Source organism: Motacilla alba, chromosome 15, assembly GCF_015832195.1.
Source record: "Motacilla alba alba isolate MOTALB_02 chromosome 15, Motacilla_alba_V1.0_pri, whole genome shotgun sequence".
In the NCBI taxonomy this organism is placed as follows: domain Eukaryota; kingdom Metazoa; phylum Chordata; class Aves; order Passeriformes; family Motacillidae; genus Motacilla; species Motacilla alba.
Window position 1 is genome coordinate 12891207 of NC_052030.1, and position 22144 is coordinate 12913350.

Genomic DNA, 22144 nt, shown 5'->3' on the forward strand with positions numbered 1-22144 from the left:
TTTACAATGAGCAAGAGCTTCGGATGGCATTAGGGAGGCAGCGTTGTTAAGCTTTGCTTTATGAACTGTAAAATAAAGGTTTGTCCATCAGACTTCCAGAACTGCAGCTACTGAAAGCCCCGGGGTCCGTGGTTTTTGTAAATTTGCATAAGAGCTGGTTCATAACTGAGGCCTGAAGTTGGTCACATTTTTGTCTGATTTCCCCAGGACATTCACTAGCACCAGCTCATTCTCTTTTGTTTTAAACATTCATAAGAAGGAAAAAAAGACAGGGAAAGCAGACAGGGAATTGTAGAATCATGGAAGGGCCTGGGTTGGAAGGGAGCTTGAAACCCATCTAGTTCTGCTGACCTGGCTCCTCTCAGTTTTCACTGGTGCCATTCCCATTTACTGGAGTTCCCTGAGCTCAGGATTTATCCCGCTGCTGCTGCTCAGTGTTTTCCTCAGACTGGTTTGGGTTTCTGCTTCGCTCTACCTGAGTGTGACTTCAGCATGGCAGAGACCGTGTGAGCATTGAAAACAATTTCCAACAAAAGGGTAGGGTTAAAAGAGTAACACAAACATCCTGCAAATGCAAATAAAGGGAATAATATGGTCTGAGACAGGAGACACAGCCTGAGCTTAGGGGAGAGGAACACACTCATGCAAAAATATACTGACTTTCCAGAAAGAAAACTTCTTCTGCACCGTCCCCAGGCTGGTATTCTCCAGCTTTGGGCTGAACACAGCATTATTCCATCCCCTGCAGCTCCCAGCCCAAGGGGCTGCACACAGTCTGGGTTTGTTCTGTGATGAAGTTGCAGTGCTGGGCTTATTTCTCAGAGGACACAGCTCATTTCAGGGTCTTTTTCTCTCTGTTCAGGCAGCTTCACAAACACCCAGAGAAGCTCTGCAGCTGAGCTGGAGCTCTCTTCAGACAGCTGCCATCAAGCAGTGGTGATCATTGCTTCTGCTCTGAAACAGCCCTTGGCAAAGGGGGCTTGGGAAGCTGCAGTGGTGTCCACAGGGGGTGCAGGGGAGCCCGGGGCTGGCACCCCAAACTTGGTTTTTCCTTGCCCAAGGGCTTTGTCCATGGCCAGCAAGTGTGAAAAACTACTCCAGTTCACCTGAGTGTCACTTTCTTAGTTGTTCCACCACAGTATTCATCACTTAAATGCTGTTATTACCCTTACCAAGCCATTAAATGTGTGCGTGCTTTAAATCCGTTGCCTCTGCGAAATGCAGGTGTTGTATCAGCTTTGCATGCCCGGGGAATGGTTGACTTGGTAGGTGCTTTTCCAGCAGGGAGATAAGGAATGGGGATCTTTATGCACAAGTGTTTTTGGAGTTTTAAACACAGCCAAAACACCGGATACAGTGGCAGAGCTGTAAAAAAACCTAACCCAGTAAGAGCTACAGGGGCTGGAATCTGGAGACACCTGACTTGTAAGTGAGATGTGCATATCCCACATCTGAGCTGCATACACAGCTACATCTAAATCTGATTTTTCTTGCCACCTGATCCATAATGCAACCTTCAGTTTGTTTCAGAGTGAGCGCCTGGTACTCTGACTTGCACGGGAGCCCAGCAGGCAGCAGTGGGGCTGTGTCCCTGCCTTTGGTCACTGTGTCACCTGGGGCAGAGCTCTGCCACAGGCCTGAGCCAGGGCCCAGCTGGGACAGAAATCAACTGGGCATGGCAACAACAGCTGCCACACCCTCACTGGGTGTAAGGTGGAGGTTGAACCTGTCCAGCTTACAAATGGATTTGGTAATTTGAGTTCCACATCATTTCCAGGGGTTGCGTTGCTTCTAAGTGGAGTAAAACACACGTGCAAGATATTTGTGGCCAAAAATGTCTTATCTAGATTGCTTTGTTAAAGGTGTTCTCCTGCCTCTGAAAATGTTTCACTGCCTGCTCCCAAACTGTTAAAGTCAGCAATTAAATGGGAATGATAAAACCTCCTTTGGGGTATTTGATCTCATCTTGCTGCATCCATCAAGCTGCAAGAGCCATGAAATCTAAGGCTGATGATGAGGTGATTCTGCCTTCCCTTCTCCCTTTGAAAGCTCTGGGTTTGGAGTGACTGTCTCTGAAAATATCTGCTCAGGGTCTCCTTTCCAGTGCTGTCCCTTGGAAGCTTTCCAGCGCTCGCACATTTGCTGTCTCCAGAAGAGGAGAGTGCTGCTGGAGAGGCTCCAGCCCTGAATGAATACTGAGTAGAAAATGTCCTTCTCAGAGGCAGGAGGGGATGATGGATCGCTGTGGAAGCCCATCCCTTGACCAGTCTGCCTGTGTGTTTTGTTCTCTGCAGCTGTAATGAAGACATCAGCACCTCCACCTTGGGCAGTGAGGGTGGGAGATGGTGGCAGCTCAGGAGCTGTGCTTGCACACAGCCTTTTCCAGTCTGAGGCAGAGCCTTGCACACCTGATTCCTTTGGGAACAGGGAAAAATCAATCTCATCTGCCTTGTGCCTCGTGTGATGCAGTATCAGAGAAGACTAATGAGCCTGCTGTCCTCATTGGTGATTAGTGACTCTGGAAACCTGCTCTGCATGGGAGGAACAAACTGGGCTTCATTGTGATCCCCAGTCAGGTCTCCCTCCTTCAGGGCCTGCCTGTTCTGCTTTCTGCCTGTCCAAGAGAGGAGCATTTCTGGTTTTTTGTACTCTAGTTAACAACAAGACTTCGGCTGTTTGTTCTCAGTGTGACATCCCCGAGATCAGCGTCTGTAGGCAAGGCTTGGACAGGGAATTCAGGCACTGGGTTGGTTTTTGTGGACTGGAAAAAAAAATTACCTTCACCTTGTTCCCCTGGGGAAATAAAGGCTCAGAAATCTCCCACCCTAGGCTCTCTTCACCCTGTGCCATGCAGGCAGTGCGTGTTTAATTAGCTGAGCATTACCCTCACTCATGCAGCTCTCAGCAGCTCAGCCAGGAGGGATGTTCAAGTCTTTCCCAGCCCTGCTGTGGCCGAGGGCAGCTGGCATCCTGGGGCTGGTGGCAGCATGGCACAGGTGCCACCTTCAGGCGCAGCAGAGGTTCCTGAAGCTCCACCATGCCTAATGCCTATTGATTTTATTTTAGCTGTAAGGATCTGTATCTTCGTGTCTTGCCTGAGGGCGTTCAAGGATGCTGTGCAAGAGCTGGGAAGTGAAATGAGATTTCCTGTCCTGGTCCAAATACCTTAATCAAAAAGTGATGTTTTATATCACAGTTTATGACAAGAAAGCCAAGAAACCTTATTAACTAATCTAACTCTGATCTGGACTGTACAGAGAAATCAAGTGCAGCATTATATCATCCTCCTGAGGATACACACGTACATTATGTTATGGTGATCAAGAGTTTGCTCACTTATACCTTGGATATTTTCCTTTGGAGAACTTCATAACACTTTTAATGTCTTAGATTTCCATGAAATTATGTCCTCCCTATCTGTTAATGTCAAAATAGATCATTCTTTTCTTTCTCCTCTGCTGGTTTTCATGGTTTGAAGGTAAAAGCTAGGTTAATACTGCAAAATAAGATATTTAAGCTGCATTTTGTCTCCAGTAGTTAGCATTACTCCGGCATTACCACATCCTTCCCCCAGTTTTTTGAGGGGGTGAGCTTTGTAACAGCTTTTGTTAAGGACTTGCTGAAATAAACTTATTTTTAAGCATTTGTACTCCGTGTGAAGAAGTGTTTCAGGTGGGCAGTGGGGCTGCAGCCAGGTCTGGTGGAAGGGGGGTGGAAGTCTGTGATTTTTAAGATCCTTTCCCCCCAAACCATTCCATGACCTTTAAAGTCACCCTCACTCCCACTCTCCCAGATCAGGTTCTAATTCTGTGCCAGTAATTTTCCTTCAGTTGCTGTGCCTCACCCCGGCCCCGAGGTGTTCCTTACAGAAATCCCCACTCCCAGCCGTGGCTGGGACCAGGAGCAGGGGATGGAGAGTGGCAGAGCACCAGCCCTGAGCCCTTCTCCAGGGTGGGCAGAGCCCTGCTGTGTCCCAGCTGCAGCGCCGGTCGCTCTGGGCTCCGGGCTGGGTGGTGACATGCTTCAGTACATTCCTTTCAGTGAAGAGTCAGGTGTGAGCTGGGGGATGGTGGCGACTGTGCTCTTCTCCATTTTTGATGTCATTTGGTAAGTGCTGATCTTGCATTAAGATGTCACTGTCAAAACGGGAGAGCATTAGAGAGGAGAGGAGTTGCTGAATTTCCAGCAGGTCGAAGTGTTCTCAGATCCCTGGGCACTTTCAGTAGAAATCTGTTGGAATAAAGGATGGCTAAAAAATGTTTTTAATCTAGGCTTTTTAAAATTTCTCTTTTGAGAGCCACCGTAATAAATCGAAATTATTGATTTAGCCCGTAGCAGTGCTAAGATTCACTCATTTACGAGTGGAAACTGCTCTATTACTTGGAGCAATAACCCAGCACTGTGAAATCTCTCATCAGAGACTGCTGGGCCACACCTGCAGACGGGCATCCAGCAAAGATTTCTGTCTGCTGATGGCCCTGGCAGCAGCTGAGCTCTCTGGGTGCTTTGTGATCCCCTGCCCCTCTCCCCCCTGCCCTGGGGAACCTTTGCAGCACAGGCCTGGTCACTCATCCCGGCCTCGGTGGTCACTGATGCTGTCCTCAGTGGTCACTGATGCTGGCCTCAGTGGTCACTCATCCTGGCCTCAGTGGTCAGTGATGCTGGCCTCAGTGGTCACTCATCCCGGCCTCGGTGGTCACTGATGCTGTCCTCAGTGGTCACTGATGCTGGCCTCAGTGGTCACTCATCCTGGCCTCAGTGGTCAGTGATGCTGGCCTCAGCTCAGCCCTGGCCAGGTTTCCCATGGCTCCCCCTTTTCCAGACCCCTGAAGGAAGCAGAAGCTGTTTTGTGTTCAGTGGCTGTGGTGTTACCCCGAGTGTCTGCCCGTGCACCCAACAGTGCCAGGTTTTAAATCCCCTACATTAAATTCAGAACAGCTTTGGATAGAGCCAGTCCTGCACGTGAATAGGAGAAAAATCTTCTTCCCAGGGTAAATGTTTCTCAGGACACTGAAGGTTTGAATGATCAATAAATACTTGCAAAAAAGGAATGCTTAATTTCATACTCAAAAATCTTCTAAAATGAAGGGTGCTGGTGCAGCTAGCACTGGCTGATCTCCCAAGGGTGGGTGCTGCCCACACAGCTGGCAGCAGCTGGCCAGTTTCATGGCATTTTCTCCTGATGTCACTCTGTTTTGCCTTTTATGGATCTTTTATTATCTTTCCATTAACAGAACATTTCCACTCCAGCTTCTTTTCCCTAAACTGTGCTGCTCAGAGGCATCCAGGGGCTCTGCTGCCCATTCTCCTGGGGCATCCAGGGGCTCTGCTTCCCATTTTCCTGGGGCATCCCGGGGCTCTGCTGCCCGTTCTCCTGGGGCATCCCGGGGGTCTGCTGCCTGCTCTCCTGGGGCATCCAGGGGCTCTGCTGCCCATTCTCCTGGGGCATCCAGGGGCTCTGCTTCCCGTTCTCCTGGGGCATCCAGGGGCTCTGCTTCCCGTTCTCCTGGGGCATCCCGGGGCTCTGCTTCCCGTTCTCTTGGGGCATCCAGGGGCTCTGCTGCCCGTTCTCTCTGCTGCCAGCCTCTGCCAGGAGTGAATTCCCCCATCCCTGACCTGCAGGCTCAAACCATCCGCATCTCCTCATGGGTGCCCGCCTGCTCCAGCAGGGAGGAGCTGTGCCTTCAGCTGCTGGCTGATGTCTCAGTGCTCACCCCCACCCTCCCCACCTAAAGGAGCCCTCACTCCCCTGTGCTAGCACGTGCTCCAGCCTGGCCCTGAATGATTAGCATTTTCATAAATTACAATAAATCCAAGGAGTGAAGTGGCCCAGGGGAACTCTCAATCCAATCAAATTAGACTCATGTATCCACCCTGGAGCAATTCCTTAGAAGCTCTTCCTTGAGGAAGCTTCATTTGTAATCACTTCGTGCTGTGTACTTTGGAAAAGTTTTATAATTACTTGCTGTTCCGGCTGCTGAGCACTTCTAAATGTTGGATATTAAGGAACTGCTGTTTCAGTCAGTGAACAAGCTCTGAACATTAAATGTGCTTCACGAGAAGCGTTTTTTCCTCAGCCATTACACATCTCTGAAGGCATATTTTTTTTCAAGTGGATGCTTTCCCAGCTGTTGATCGTCTCTGTTTCTGCTGTGTGAAGAGGGAAGGAGGAAACTGATGATGGTGTGCCATTGCACCAAGGCTGCTTTGCTGTGGAGGGAGCTGGCTGCATCCCTCACAGATGCAGGCGCTGGAATGTCAATGCAGGTCAGCCTGGAAAAGCACCAAGAAAAGCTTTGCCTTGCACCGTGCACACTTTTTGACATTTTTGTGTCTCGTGTTTTACAGAAAAAACCATTTGGCATTACTCAGAGAACTGTAGATGAATTTTGGTACCGTTTTTATAAAGCAGCCTGTCTTTGTCATGGGTCAGGGGACACCTGGCCAGGACAGCTCCGTGGGTGATCCCAGTGCTGGGGAGAACTAGAAATCCCAGCTTGGCAGGAGCTTTGTACAAGGTGATAACAATGATTTCTGTCCCAGAATAGCTCATCCAACCCTGCCTGCGGTGCAGGATGGTGTCAGGATGCTGAAGGCCATTCTGGAACCAAGTGCTGTGCTTGCCAGTGAAACCAGAGCTCTGCGGCAGGGGTTGGCAAAGACTTGGCAAACCCCACATCTGGTCCTCACCTGTGCCAGCCTTCCACGCAGCCCTGAGTGTGTCACCAGCCCCTCCTGAGTCCCGGGAGCAGAGCTGGGACACTCAGGGAAAGGGAGGAGAGGTTTGGGAGCCAGGGGCAGGCTGGAAACGAGCTCCTCCCCAGCTGCAGGGTCCCACCTCCAGCTCTCTGGAGCTGCCAGCAGAGCTGTGGGGCTTCTGTTGGAAAGCTGCACATTTTCAGGGGATCCCTGGAGAAACGCATGCAAACTTCTTCATCTGGAGACCTTTCCTGGAGTTCATTACCTCTCAGAGCAGCTTTGATGTGCGCAAAGATTCATCCTCCACTTGGTGGAAGTGAAAGCCCTGGGGTAGTCAGTCGCGTGGAAGAACTTTTTCTCTGCCAGTTACTAAGAATCAGAGCTAGAAATGGTGCAAATGATGTCATTTCAGGTGTCATTAATCGAAGGCATAATGGGGCCTGTAGCAGCCAAACGAGTGCTGCAGCTCAGGAGATTCAGGTGTCTTTGCATCTGCTCACGTTTGCAGATAAATGACCAGGTTCCTTGCACTGTGTTCCCACTCCGAGCTGTCCCAGAAGGGTGTAAACCCCAGTTGCTGCAGCTGCCTCGTATTTACAGGCTGTAGGATTTATTTAGTAGGAACTCTTCAGGTGGCAGTAGGCTGGGCTTGGGTTATGAGTTGCTGAAGGCATCCATCCATCACGTTACTGCCCAGCATCACCCTCCAAATGCAGGCAGGAGATGTGCCACTGCCACAAAAGTGCTCCAGTGTCTCTTTTGACACAGCAAGAAAACAGCAAGGAAGTAAATTTCAAGCGTTAGGTAGTATTAGGACTTTTCAGAGGGAGCCATCCAAATGAAAACCCATAATCAAAATAATAATTATCGGGGGAACCATTTGCTTTCAAGTAATCATGCAAAGTAAAGCACAGAATATGTCTTAAGTAGCAAAAAATGGTGATTTCAGTTCAGAGGGAGGAAGAAAGTCTAGCGCTTGAGGATGTAAGTGCTTTGTACATGATCAGTTCTTGATGGATTTGCTCAGAAATGGGCCTTCATGTATTGTATGCAAAAAGAAGGAAAAATTGAAGCTGTTTCGTGATGAATGCGGGCAGAGGTGTGATGAGGCTGGGGTTGGGTTACTGAGCTAGCAAGTTACCTGTCATTCCCTTCTTTTTCAAATCATTTCAGCTAGGGCTGGGTTGCAGGAATATTCAGTGGAGTATTACCACTCTGGGAAGGCATTTGGAAAGTTCCAGGGAACTTAATGGCTAATTTCTAATGAAGGGGATTTAAACTTTTTTTAAAAATTAAGCCAGCAGCTAGTCCAGCAAATGTCTTTCACATATTCTTATTATTTCTGGTGTAGTTAAAGAATTTAATGTGAGGGAAACATTTCCAGCATGTCTTTTCATATTTGTTTTTCAAATTTGCTTACTGAGTTTGTGGTATATTTTACCCGCCACAGCTTTTTTCTATGTTTGGTCTCAGCTGCCTGAGATTTTAATTTCCAGAGAGCACCTCTAAGATTAGACTAAAAATGTCATTTTTTCATTGAATCCTGTTAATTGTTTTAATGGCTTCCCCACACTGGTCACACTGGGCTTCATTGCTGAGCATTTCTGTGATTTTGGTGGTGAACATCTACAAGAAACCTTGGTTTTCTTTTTGGCTGCAGTAATTCTGGGCTCCTCAGCCTTCATGAGCTGCACTGGCCCTAACTTTGGGTGATCAGAGTTCAAATCCAAGTCGGAGTACAAAACATACTTGAGAAATCAAACAGGACTTGGAAAGGAGTAAGTGTGTTACAATAGCCTGGATTCCATCCCTCCGCAGTGCCCACAGGAGGAGCTTTGATAATTTTGGGTAATTCCAGTTCGTGTGCTCTGAGGCAGCTGTAGATTGGAAAAAGTCTTCTAGAAGTGTGATATCCTCACGTAACCAGCTGAGTTTGCAGGGACTGACCTGTCACTTCACCAGCCCCTCCAGCCCCAGTAATGGCTCTCCCTTTGCCTGTTTGCTGTCCCCAGGAGCACCAGCCTGTTCCACGAGGTCGTGCAGCTGGAGTTTGAGATCGCCAGCTTCAGCAGCCTGTCGGGCACGCAGCCCATCAGCTGGCAGGTGGAGTACCCCCAGCACGGCTCCTCCGAGCCCGCCCTGGCCGAGATCTTCATCTGCCAGAAGGACCTGGTGGGCATCGTGCCCCTGGCCATGGTAAGAGCCCCTCCCAGCCCGTGCCCAGCCCCTGCAGGCTGGGCCAAGCCTCAGCCTCAGCCTCAGCAAGGAGTGCTCCCTGCCCTGGCACTGCTTCTGGAGCCATCCTCACTCTGTGCACAGCACCCAGCTCCTGCTCTGACCCCAAGGACAGGAACCATCCTCACTGTGCCCTGTGCACAGCACCCAGCTCCTGCTCTGACCCCAAGGGAGAGGAACCATCCTCACTCTGTGCACAGCACCCAGCTCCTGCTCTGACCCCAAGGACAGGAACCATCCTCACTCTGTGCACAGCACCCAGCTCCTGCTCTGACCCCAAGGGAGAGGAGTGCTCAGAGGGAAGGGATGCTCAGATGAAGGGATGCTGAGAGGAAGGGATGCTCAGGGGGAAGGGATGCTCAGATGGAAGGGATGCTGAGAGGAAGGGATGCTCAGATGGAAGGGATGCTCAGAGGGAAGGGATGCTGAGAGGGAAGGGATGCTCAGATGGAAGGGATGCTGAGAGGAAGGGATGCTCAGATGGAAGGGATGCTCAGAGGAAGGGATGCTCAGAGGGAAGGGATGCTGAGAGGGAAGGGATGCTCAGAGGAAGGGATGCTCAGATGAAGGGATGCTCAGAGGGAAGGGATGCTCAGAGGGAAGGGATGCTCAGATGGAAGGGATGCTGCCTCCTCAACTCTCCCTCAGGTTTAAACCCTTGGCTTTTTCCCTCAAAGCCCAGTAGATTTTCCTTCCTGTTTCTCCTTGTCTTGAACTTGCAAGTCCAGAGGGCCTCGAGGACCTTCTCCTGAAGGCCAGGTTGCTTGGTCCTTGGCAGGCTGAGGCTGATACTGATTCTTCTGCTTGATGACCTGATAGTGTAGGAACTTCTGGTTTGAGGTAAAAAATGGAAAACAATAATAGCCTCAATAATACATTTAAAGAATCATGAAGTGCAGACTTTCCTGTGGGTAACTGGTTTGGGTTAAAATCTGCTCTCTCTGCTCAGTGTTTTTGGAAAACAAGGAATTTCCCTGGGTTCTCCAGCATTTCAGCTGTGCTGTTGCTAGGCAGGCATTTTATTTTCTGTTGGTCAGGATTTGGAAGAAGAGTTAGACATAGCTCCATGCTTCTTGTGAATTCTGCCCCTCCAGTGCATCATCTCGGTGGCAAAATTCTGGCAGTCTTTTCTTTGAACGGTGTTCAGCAGATAATTAGATGAGTATTATTTCCTGGAAGTCCCAGTCTTCAATATATTCTTCCCCTTTGAAGAGTGAAACTGCTGCTCATATCAAATGAGGTCATGCCCAGCAATTTCCTGATCCTCAGTCTGTTAAGTCAGCAGAAAGCCTGCACTGCATTCCAGATCTGAGGGGGAAATAATTGTCCTCATTACCTGTCATCTTGAACGGGGAATATTTATTGGAGCATCTGTCCTCTAGGGACTGGAGAATGTGCATGAAGAAGAACTTTTGTGGTCAGATTTGATTTTGAGATAGATGCCTTCCACTGCCGAACAGCAGACACGTGTCTGCTGGCAGACTTTGTGTCTTCTTGCTCTTTTCATGAAAGAATTCATCAGCTTCTTCAGTGTATTCCCTATCTGAGGGAATGGAGATTCCAGTATCTCCTGTCAGGGTGTGATGCCTCTGCACTTGCATACAGGGTTCTTGCAGGCTTGTGTCTGTCCTGCATTAAAATTCATCGGCCTGCGAGGGTTCCTGGAAGAACTGGAGGTCTAAAAGGATGAGTTTAGTGTTGTGTGAATCATGTGAGGCCAGATCCTGCATTCCCAGCAGATTGCCAGTAGGCACTGGGGTTCAAACAGAGGGTTCAAACAATGACATCATTAAACCTCTCTCTTCACAAAGCTTTCTTGTGTTTATCTCATTGCTGTGCCTTGTGATAACCCTTAGCCAGAGCCAAAATACACTGTGCTAACAGAATGCAGCTGGATGGAGCACCAGAGCACAGTTGGCTTTGCTAGCAGGATGTTGGTAGATAAGAGGGAATTTTCACCCCTCTGTTAGCTCACTCTGCACATCCAGCCAGGGTGCTCCCTTCAAGCAGGCATTCATCTCCAGCTGAGCTGATTGCCTGGCAGTTCTGCTCAGAAACAAGAGTCCCCCTGAAAGCAGGAGGGTGACCCTGGCTCTGCTGGGGAGTCAGGTCAGGGTGTTTGTGTGCCCTGCCCAGCAGAGCCACAGCCCGTGGCTGTGTCCAGGACTGAGATCTCCGTGCTGGGCAGCCAGTGGGGTTTGTAATCCTCTGGAGGGAAAGGAGGTTTTGTTGATTTAAGCCTCCATCATTCCAGGGTAGGACTGCTAACGTGCAGAGTCAAAGCTGCCACTGCACATTTTAGAAGTGACCAGGAAAAGGAGCTGCAGACACACTGCAGAGTCCCAGGCTGTGGGGGCTGCTCAGCTCCCTGCCCCTGCTCTGAGGGACACCTGGAAAGTCTTTCAGCAAACTTCTCCCTGGTTTGGGTGGAACATAAAGGCTGCTCTGCGATTCCTCCTGTGCCTCTTGCTCAGTGCTTTGCTGTTCCTTAGGAAGTGCTGGTGTGTTTCTGTGCATTCTGAACTCAGAGTGCTGCTGCTCCTGCTGCAGGAGCAGGGGCTGGACCCACTGCAGAGCTGTGACTCAGCCAAAACCACTTTTTGACAGTTTTATGTGTGCTGGTTAACCGGCTTTCCATTAAAACAGAGGTGATCAAAAACTTAGCTCCCAAAGCACTGTTGTTTTATATACACATTTATGTCTGCTGTTCCCTAAGGTAAGGACTTTTTAGGGTATTTCATTGTAATGAAGTCCCTGCAATACCATTTTAAAATATGGGCCTGAATAAATAGAGTTTTCATCCCTGCACAGTCTGTGAGTTCACACCATAAAGCTCTATCTAGTTCAAGGGCACACAAGTGCAGAATTCTCACTCTGGTTCATCCTTCAGTCTTCAGTGAAGTGGAGGCAACAGGCACTGAGGAGCTTTCCAGAAGGAAAAATCCATTTCCTGATTTGCTTATCACAGACAAACAAATGAACAAACAGATCATCCACGTGTCAGACTTTTCAGCTGGCAGGTATTGTCTCGGATAATTCAGTTATGAATCGCACGAAATAAATACTGGGAGGTTAGGAAATTTATTTTATGCAAAATGGAGCAATTCTATGAATAGTACACGGCTTAGATCAGCTCTGCAGCCCTGAGCAGCACCACAGGGCAGGAGTTTTGAGTCTGTGTGGAAGAGCAGAGTCCCCACGTCCTGCTGGGAAGGGACACACAGAGATCCTCCTGTGCCTGGCGCTGCCAGCCCTGCAGAGCTCTCGAGGAGGGCAGCATTGCCTCCTTCAGCTTCAGGGGGTGGAATTGCACTGGTTGTGCATAAGTTGGTATCAGCTGAGGGCTCCTTACCTGCCTGGAAGGGCTGTGTCACACGGGGTCTGGGGCCTGCAGTGCTTATTGATTCACCTTATCTGGGGAGAATTGGCTTCTTTTGCTGCCTGCCCATCAGGAAACAAAAGCAAAACACGGACAAACTGTTCATCGATCTCAGATTGGTCAGGAGGTGCAGACAGCATAAAGAACCCAAAATGACTCAATTTAACTCTGCCTTTTTATGCCCCAGAGATCATTTCTACAGCCCTTGCACTTTGCCTCCAGCTTCTGTTTCCCTGCGTTTGCCACATCCCTGCTTTATACAGTCACATTCATCCTACCTTTTGCAGGGAATGGGCCTGGATCAATAAGGCTGTCCCAGCTGGCTGGAGTGAATATTTCCATTGGATCAAGCTGTATGACATTTTCTATGAGTATGTGCAATTTCCTCCTGCAGCATCCCCCAGTGTGACAGTGCTCTGGGATGGATTACTTTGGGATTTTTCAGATGCTGAGGGCAGGTGGGGCCAGCTAACTTCCAGACTTTTGAAGATCTCTGAGAAATGTTAATAGGAGGCTTAAGAGATGCTTCTTGGTCTCAGCAGGAGGCAAATCCTGCTAACCAAACAAAAAATTGCAGAAGAAGAATGTGCAGTGAGACACAAAGTAAATTATTGGCTGCTGGGTGAGCTGGTACCAAAATGCTCCCCCGGAAGAGGAGTGTCAGAAACCTCTGGAGAATGCTGTGTGTGAGCCAAGCTGATCAAAGTCAGGGTGGGTGAAGGTTCAGTGAAGCTGAGCTCCCTGAAAGGGAAAGGAGGGACAGCACAGCTGGCAGGGGGACACCTGTGTCACTGCCCTGTGTGACCTGTGAAATCTGGAGGCTGTGTTGCCTTGTGGTGTATTCTGGGGGTTGTTTTAAGTGTTGGTTCAGCTTTGTGGTAGCGCCCCATCAGAAGAAGACATCTTAGCCAGCAGTGAATATTTGAAGTGACAGCTGATGAGAATTCGGGTTGTTTGGCAGAAGCACAGGGGCAGCAGAGCCAGCAGAGAGGGAGCTGTGCTCCCACGGGCTGCAGCCTGAGGAGGACATCCAGGGCTGGGCTGTGGTGCTGGGGCTGCTCAGCCCTCCCTGCTGCCCTCGCAGCCAGAGCAGCTGGAGGGGGCAGAGGAGCACTGCCCAGCAGCTGCAGAGGAGGTTTGCAGCTGCCAGAGACCTGGAATGGAGAGGCAGAGGAGCTGGAATCATCTGCCCGGGGAGGTGGTGGAGTCACCATCCCTGGATGTGTTTAAAAACAGACTGGATGTGGCACTGGGTGCCGTGATCTGGTTGAGGTGTTGGAGCATGGCTTGGACTCGATGATCTTAAAGGTCTCTTCCAACCTAGAAACTCTGGGATTCTGTGATTCCTCCCTGGTAATCTGCAGTGTGTGGAGCAGCTCAGGCTGGAGCAGAGCTCAGCCATGGCCGGCTCTGCAGGCTGGTGCTCGCCTGGCTGCCATCCTGCAGCTCAGAGCTGCCAGGGCTGGGAGGAGGAAAATGAGCTGGGAGAACATGGCACGGCTTTGTCTGGGAAAGGGAATGGCACTCGGCAGCCTCCACTGCTGGGTTATGCCCTCTCCTCTGGAATGAGTGCGCCAGTTCTCCCTGAGCTCCAGTTTTCTCATTAGCTTTAGCTAGCAGGTGGTTGTCTAGACTTAACTGGCAAATGCACATCCACTGTCCAGACTAGCTCCAGACAGCAAACACTGGTGGTTTTCCCTGGAGGGTAGATGGTCTGCAGCTCCTCGTGCTGTCACTGCCAGGAGGTGGCAGCTGAGCAGGGCTGCCAGGGCAGGCCAGGTGTCTTTGCAGACAGAGCCATTTCCCAGCCTCCCTGAGCTGAGGTGGGGTAGCTGTGACCCTCACACAAACCCAGAAGGGATTTCTCTTCATTGGCAGCTTCCAGTGGTGATTTTGATCTGTAGAGAGAGTTCTGATATTTCTGGGGGATGCTTCACTCTTCACCAGCAGGTGAAATATTTGCTTAGCTGAGCTGTGCATTGTTTAGGCTGAGCTGTGATTGATGAGGTCCTGAGGTGTTCCAGCTTGGACAGTGAACGATGGAGACACCAGAAAATGCCTTACTCTAATGGGATATAATGAGGGAGCATGGGGTGAAAACATCACTGTGACTTTTAGAACACTCAGGGTTTTCATGAACTGCCCCCACACCTTAAAAACCCAGGCACTTTTCACCTTCAATTTGCTCTGGCTGCATGTTTGCCTTGCCCCGCTCTCAGTTTACAGCTCATTATCCACACAGGTGCTCGTCACTGAGGGTGTTTGTCATGGAATTCACTCCGAATCTGTGCTTCAAACTCACTCGTTCTGCTCGAGGGACATCAACCCCAAAGCCAGGACAGGGTCCAGCACAGTGCAGGGGACAAAGCTGAGGGAGATAAACCCCAAAGCCAGGACAGGGTCCAGCACAGTGCAGGGGACAAAGCTGAGGGAGATAAACCCCAAAGCCAGGACAGGGTCCAGCACAGTGCAGGGGACAAAGCAGAGGGAGATAAACCCCAAAGCCAGGACAGGGTCCAGCACAGTGCAGGGGACAGTGTGCTTCTGGCTCTCTGCAGCAGCTGCTGAAGGGGAGCAGCAGTGGGGATGGGATTTGATTCATCCATAATCCCAGAACCAGAGGGGTACCAGAACCTCATCAAACTCACCAAAAAAAGCCACTTTAAACCAGGCCCTAACGCCCCAGCTCTCCATGTGGTCCCATGTGCTGAGGGAGTTCCCAGCCCAGCCCTTGCACTCCATGGCCCCATTGCTGTGGGGTCTTCAGAGCCTTAAACTGCAAAGGGAATCCACACAAACACTGGGTTTCCCCCTCAGAAACAAATCCTGCCTGATATTTAATTCTCCAGCGCTGTGGCATGACCACCAGCACGCTGGTGAGAGAGGGAATTTCAGCAGGCAAATGGAAAAAAAGTACCACTGCCATTAATTTTAATCAGGTCCCAATCATCTGATTTGTCCTCTGTATGTTTTTTTTCCTCTAGCAGAGCTGATTGTCTTTCTGCAAGATTTGTTACCCCACAGAACAATAACACAGGCTGTAATGATGTAATTTATGGCTGTAATTTGCTTTTGGAAATCCTCTATTAGTGAAAAATAGCAAGAGTGCAGTTTTATTAATTGCAGGAGGTGACTGTTGAATGCCGAGTGTCAGTGCCAGAGGAGTGACTGTGTTGTGCCCTGCTCCCCAAGGTCCTGCAGGAGCAGAGCTCTGTGTCCTTTGCAGGCTGTGGAGTGAGTATTTTGCTTAAACTAAAGAAGTGTGAAAATAATTCAAGTTCACTGGGAAGTTTGAGGCAATGACAGAGGGAAGCGTTAGCCTGTAAACTCAGGACTGAGAGGCACAGCAGGGTGTTACTGCACCCCATAATGTGCTCACATCCCATGGCTCTGCAGAACTGCACATTTATTTACACCTTCTACCCCAAACTGCTGCTTGCAGTTCCAGCCTTGAGGTTCATTACTGAGCTCCACTCTCGGAGTGCCATGCCAGGGAGAGCCACTTCATCTCCTTCTTCTTTAATGGGGACATTTTTTACCCTGGCACAACACTTTCATTTTCATTTGCATAAACCAGACTTCACCAGGACGTAGCCAGGGGGGAAAGCTACAGAAATCACCTTTGTGTGATTCAAAGGTGAATTCCCCTCCTTTTGTGCTCTGAAGCAGCACACGGCTGGCCGAGGTCCAGGCCTGCTGTAACCTCTCTGTGCTCTTGAGCTCTGCTTTTGGGGAGCTGACAGAAGGCAGGAGCCTCCTGCTGCACGGATGATGTCAGCAGCAGAAACCAAAGCCATCCGTCTCAGACCTGGGTGTCCTCAGGAATCACTTTGTCCAGGGTCCCGCCTGCCTTTTTTTGGGAAGTTTTACACAGCTTGCTGCTTGCTGCAGCCAGCAGAGGAGCCTGTCTCTGGTCTGGCTGCTGGAGCTGGGACAAAATGTCAATTGGAAGCGTTGAAAACAGGCTGGGAGGGAGCTGCCAGCTGGCACAGGTGTCCTGAGGCATATGCTTTGAGGATGCCTGGGAGCTGCAGGACTCGGCTCGGCGTGGCAATAAATAAGTCATTCCAGACCCGTTCCTCCTCGCTGCTCTTACCTCATCCAAATTATGGGCTGCTCATTAAGCCCTGGGAGCTCTGGGAGGCAGAAACAGGAATTGTCTGGCGGGGTGGGAGCCACACGTCTGTCTGCAGTCAGGTTCTGCCTCTGCTGGGTCTGTGCCCCGGGCCCACAGCAGTTGACTCATCTTTGCCATGGGCTTGCATTTCCTGAGCAAGGTTTGGCTGACGGGACCGTTCTGTGGGAAGGAAAATTCCCTGCTTGAGCAGGGATGCTGGTCTCCCTCCCCTGCTTCAGCTCTGCCAGGGCAGTTGTGGCCCTGAGGAGTAAAAAATCAGAGTAATTCCATAAGTGAAGCCAGCTTTGTGGCTAGAGGTGATGTCTTTTATTAGGCCATCCAGTAGAGGAGGAAAAGAGGCCAAGCTCTCAAGCACACTGATCTTTTTTCAAGCCTCTCTCAGCTGGAAGTTGCTGTGAGATGCTCAGATAAAGTTAATGGTCACTGGGATTGCTCCAGGTTACACTAACAGAGGAAATGGTGCTTTAAACAAATGGGTTTGATCCCTTGGTCTGTCATATCCCTGACTTACACAACGATCAGAGCAGCCTCCTTCAAGGATGCTGCTCTAGCCAGGAGCCTGCAGCAGGCTCTGCACAAGCAGCCCCTGAAGGTGAAACGTGTTTCTGCCTGAGGAAGGGGGAAATAATTGCATTTGTGGTTATACATACTGTATATATTTAATTTTCCTCCTTCTAGATATATGCCAGGTTTGGTTTCTATAAGGCCCACCAGTCTATCAGACATGTGTCTGATCAATAATTTAATTTTCCTGGGTCACTCTCTCATCTTTTTAACCACAGTGAGTTTCTGATGTCTGTACAGTATCTGCTCCCATTAATGCAATAATCCTGTTCCTGCCCTCTGTGTGCTTTGCTTATGTGGAGCTGCTGTGAAGTCTGTGAAGTCAATAAACTACTTGAAGAGGAAAAATAATCTAGGCACAAGGACAGGGAATAATAATGACTGTTTTCTGCATTTTTAGGACCACTTTTTCATAGTGGCTGCACAGGAGCTTGTGGTGTCTTTGTCACAGATTTTGCTTGTCGAAAATGAAAACTGTATGGCCAAAATAAAAAAAGAGCAAGCAGAAAATTCCTCCTGCTGATCTCAAACCAGAACAAACTACAGTGAAATACTGGAGCAGAAGCTGCCTGCTTCACTTGCACTGTGGTTTGAACAGGGCTCTGACCTCCCCAGGCTGCAGCCAGGTGCAGGGCCAAGAGCTGAGGAGCTTCAGGAGCTTGCAGGACGTGAGTGCTGTCTGTTGGGAGAAAGCAGCTCGTTAATAATCCACGGCATATTAATCTACCCAAATAAAACAAGTTCACAACCTCCGCAGCAGCCATAAAAACCATCCCTGTACCACGCAGTACCCCAGCTCTTTAAAACAAGAGATTGTCCTTGGGACTGGATCCTTGCAGTCCATGAAGCATTTAAAATTCCTTCAGCTCGGGGACAGAGTTGAGATCACCCTCGCCGCCCTCAGGTTAATGCCTTTAACATGTTTCCCTCCACTCTGTTTCCCAAGCACTTGTCTGAGGGTGCTCATCAGATGAAAAATTCAGTGTACGGCTACATATTGTAGGTGTTTTCATACATCTGCCAGAAATTAAATGGGTATCATTTATGCCCTGCATAAATGCATCGAACCAGAAGTTTTCAAGAGGACTTAGGACAATTTACTGCTTGTTTTATCAAGTGTAAGTGTGCTCAGAAGTGCCTGCAAGGGTACTTACCTCCATAAGCAGCAGTGCTCTGAAGCAGCAGCGGCAGTGCCTCTCAAGTTTTTGGTCTCAGAATAAGGGCTTTGAACCCGTCACTCCACTCATTTTCATCTGGCCCCATTTTCTATGCTAAAAGGAGCCAGTTGTGTTGCTGGAGTTGGAATATCTTAGATAATCACTCACATTTCAAGCCGTAACTAGAATTTTTTCTCTCTGGATAATGTTTCCTATGTAAGTGCTTTCATCTCTAAGTCAATTTAGCTAAATATTGCAAGTGAGGACTGAAATGGCACAAAGAGGAGCAGGTAGTTTCCTCTGTTACAAATAAGCATCTTCTAAAAAAAATCTGTTTTTTTTTTTTTAGTTTATGTACATGCTTGGTGAATTAAAATATAGGCTTCTGCTTCCCATCCCCTCCAGTCACTTTAATGTCCTTATTCTGTATTTTAAGTGGTTACAGAAAGATGAAATGTGGGGTTCTGTTTCCCATCTCCCGCAGTTGTCCTGAAAGTTTTTTGTTAAGTTTTAATGGGTTCCAGAATTGTTTCCTTTGAAGTCATTTTCAGTTCCAGACTCTTCCTCACTCAGCAGGAAATGCCATTTTTCTTTGCAAATGCAGATTGGCCGCTGGATCCTGGCATGGCTGTTCACTCAACAGAAAGCAGCTTTGGTGTAATATTTGGGTTTTCAATATTTAACTTTATTCAGGGTGCAGAAAGTCTCCCCTCAGTCTCCAGGAGAGAGGGCAGGGAGGCTCTGAGCAGGATTTTGCTCATCCCTAGATCTGTTCAGAACTCAAGGAGGCTCAGGAGTTCAGCCAGGTGTGCTGGGGTCAGCTGATCTGGGTGCTCTTGGTGCACAAAGTCTCCCCTCAGTCTCAGCTCAGCACTGACCCCCAGCACGTGGAGCCAGGCTGGGGCTGCTTTTGGAGAAATAATAAATTCAGATTCAGGCAGGGGAACTTTGCTGGTAGAAATATTAATGCGAGTGCTTAGATCCTTATTTCACAAGGGAGAGGAAATAAGATTTCCTGGTTGGTCTCAGTGCCTGTGGCAAACGCATACAGCTCCAAAATTAAGTTTTGAATTGGTTTTATGAACTGCATATGATGAAGTTAGTATAACAAATACATTGAAGTAAATATTTACTTCTGAAACCAGTTTGTTAAAAGAAATATGAATTTGATTCTCAGTTGTTCAGAAGTGGAAGGAGGGACAGGAGCTTCAGAGGCATCGTGGTTCTGTGTTTCTGTGTTCTGTGGTTCTGGTTCTGTGTTTCTGTGTTCTGTGGTTCTGTGCTCTGTGATTCTGTGGTTCTGGGTTCTGTGGTTCTGGGTTTTGTGGTTCTGTGGTTCTGGGTTCTGTGGTTCTGTGGTTCTGGGTTCTGTGGTTCTGGTTCTGTCCTTCTCTGGTTCTGTGCTCTCTGGTTCTGCGGTTCTGCGGTTCTGTGGTTCCATGGTTCTGGTTCTGTGGTTCTGTGGTTCTGTATTCTGTAGTTCTGTGGTTCTGGTTCTGTGGTTCTGTGGTTCTGTGGTTCTGTATTCTCTGGTTCTGTGGTTCTGGTTCTGTCCTTCTCTGGTTCTGTGCTCTCTGGTTCTGTGGTTCTGTATTCTGCGGTTCTGTGGTTCCATGGTTCTGGCTCTGTGGTTCTGTGGTTCTGGTTCTGTGGTTCTGTATTCTGTAGTTCTGTGGTTCTGTGTTCTGTATTCTGTAGTTCTGTGGTTCTGGTTCTGTGGTTCTGTGGTTCTGCCTCTCTGGACCTGCTGGCTGTTCAGGGTTCTTCCTTCCCCTGGCTCCAGAGCTGGGAGGGAGGAGCAGGGCTGGCTGTGCCCCTCCAGCAGTGACAGAAAGCTGCCCTGGCTCCAGGATCCTTCCCATCAGCTCTGCAGGAGGGGCATTCCTGGATCCTTCCCTTCCCACCAGCTCTGCAGGAGGGGCATTCCTGGATCCTTCCCTTCCCATCAGCTCTGCAGGAGGGGCATTCCTGGATCCTTCCCTTCCCACCAGCTCTGCAGGAGGGGCATCCTGGATCCTTCCCTTCCCATCAGCTCTGCAGGAGGGGCATTCCTGGATCCTTCCCTTCCCATCAGCTCTGCAGGAGGGGCATTCCTGGATCCTTCCCTTCCATCAGCTCTGCAGGAGGGGCATTCCTGCCCTCAGCTTCGAGCACATTTCCCAGGATTTGTCCCTTTGGGGAGGCTCCTCCTGCTCACACCCAGGGTGTGCCCGTGGCTCCTTTCCCTGCTCCATGTATGGCCTTTTCACGTGGAATGCTGATGTGATTTTCCTTTTTTGTTGACAATTACAAAACTCCTGCTGTCACAGTGATGTGGGTAGAGCCCAGAGCTCTGTCCCTGACCCTGGGTCAGCGTGGCCTGGGCAATGCCAGCCTGCGTGTCACCAACTGCACACAGAACCAAGCAATTGGGTGCTCCAGTCTCTTCTTCCTTTGTAAGGGATGCTCACTTCTGACAGATGATAGAATTACATTTAGCAACACAGTCTGCATCTGCTGAATCAAAGTAATCATGGGTGCTGCTCCCTCCTGCACGTCTGGATGCTAACAGGATGGATTCAGTGCAAGGAGAGTGGGATTAGTCATCCAAGGATCCCAAGATATTTCTCTGCATCCCTGTCTCTTAATATATTCTACATCCCCCTTTTCTGCCTGCAGAGTGTAATTTATCAGGCCTCCAAAATTCCACTAGCAGGGTGTTTGAAAACTGTGCAAGCAGGGAAGAGAACTGAACGGTTTGTTGCTAATGCAGGGGGCCAGTAATTAAGATTTATCTTGATGTGGAGACTGCACAGAGACAGGATCGTTGATGAAAAGGGCATTGCACTTGCAGAACACCGAGTTCCCATTCTGAAGAGACACTTAGATCTTGATCATAAATCACACTGTCCACAAAAGCTACAGGGAAGGTTGTGCTGGGCCCACAGAATTCCCCTCCCAGCTTTGCTTTCTCTGCTCCTGGCCCCAGGAAGCTGCCACTGTGTCCTGGCAGAGCTCCAGCCCAGGAGAAGCTGCTGAGGGGCCCAGCCAGCCTGGGCACTGGTGGGCTCTGACTGTCAGAGCCACCTTGCTGCAAGAGGGGGAGATGAGTCTGAATCCCTCCCAGCGTCCCTGTTCCCCTCCCTGCCCTCTGCAGGGCTCCTGGAGACTGTGGGGAGACTTTGTGCACCAAGAGCACCCAGATCAGCTGACCCCAGCACACCTGGGTGAACTCCTGAGTCTCCTGGTGTTCTGAACAGATCTAGGGATGAGCAAAATCCTGCTCAGAGCCTCCCTGCCCTCTGCAGGGCTCTGGAGAGCCGCAGCCAGCACAGGCTCAGGGCTGCGGGCAGATGCTGTGCCAGCCCCAGCTCGGGTGTGCCCAGGGCAGATGTTTGGGCTGTGCCTGTTCTGGGGGCAGGTGCTGCCCTTCATTCCTGTGCTGTGTGTGTGGCTGTGTGCAGCTTTAGCAGAGAGGAGCCACCTCCCAGTGCTGCTGGGGTGGGGGCAGTCAGCATCCAAAGGAAGCTCTGAGCTGCTTTGTTCTCCTGTCCTCGTCAGGAACAGACTGCAGAGATGGCAGCTTTTACTCACTGAGTCTGTTTCTGATGTAGATTTGGAATGCCTGGTTTTTCTCCACAGTTCATTTGTTCCTTAGCTGACATTTCCCTTGGCAGTGTGGCCCTTAGAGTCGTGGAGTTACCTGGATCCCGGCTGCACCCACGTTTGCAGACTGAGGGATGCTGTTGAGGAAGCAGCTGTCCCCTTTTGCTTCCACTCCTGGACAGCAGTTCCCCATTTCTCCTGCAGCTGATATTACCCATGAAGAGAAAGCCCTCGTGTTATGAAGTGATGAATGAAGAGCAGGACTGAGAAGTGATGGGCCAATGGCGTTGGAATCAAGTGAAAGAGCAGCCCAAAATCCAACCAACAAAATCTGCCCTTCCCCGCTCCTGCCAGGGGGTGACTCTGCCTCGGGGGGTCCCCAATCAT

The 22144-nt window shown here is 49.7% G+C and overlaps 1 protein-coding gene across 3 annotated transcripts in view; it reads left to right on the plus strand.

Moving 5' to 3' along the window:
- Positions 1-22144, plus strand: part of TMEM132C (transmembrane protein 132C) — a 172423-nt gene that overhangs the window by 124536 nt on the left and 25743 nt on the right. For all 3 annotated transcript variants that reach the window (XM_038152356.1, XM_038152357.1, XM_038152358.1), the window contains exon 4: positions 8712-8895. In XM_038152356.1, the coding sequence (XP_038008284.1) occupies positions 8712-8895 (184 nt within the window). The remainder of the gene's footprint in view (positions 1-8711; positions 8896-22144) is intronic.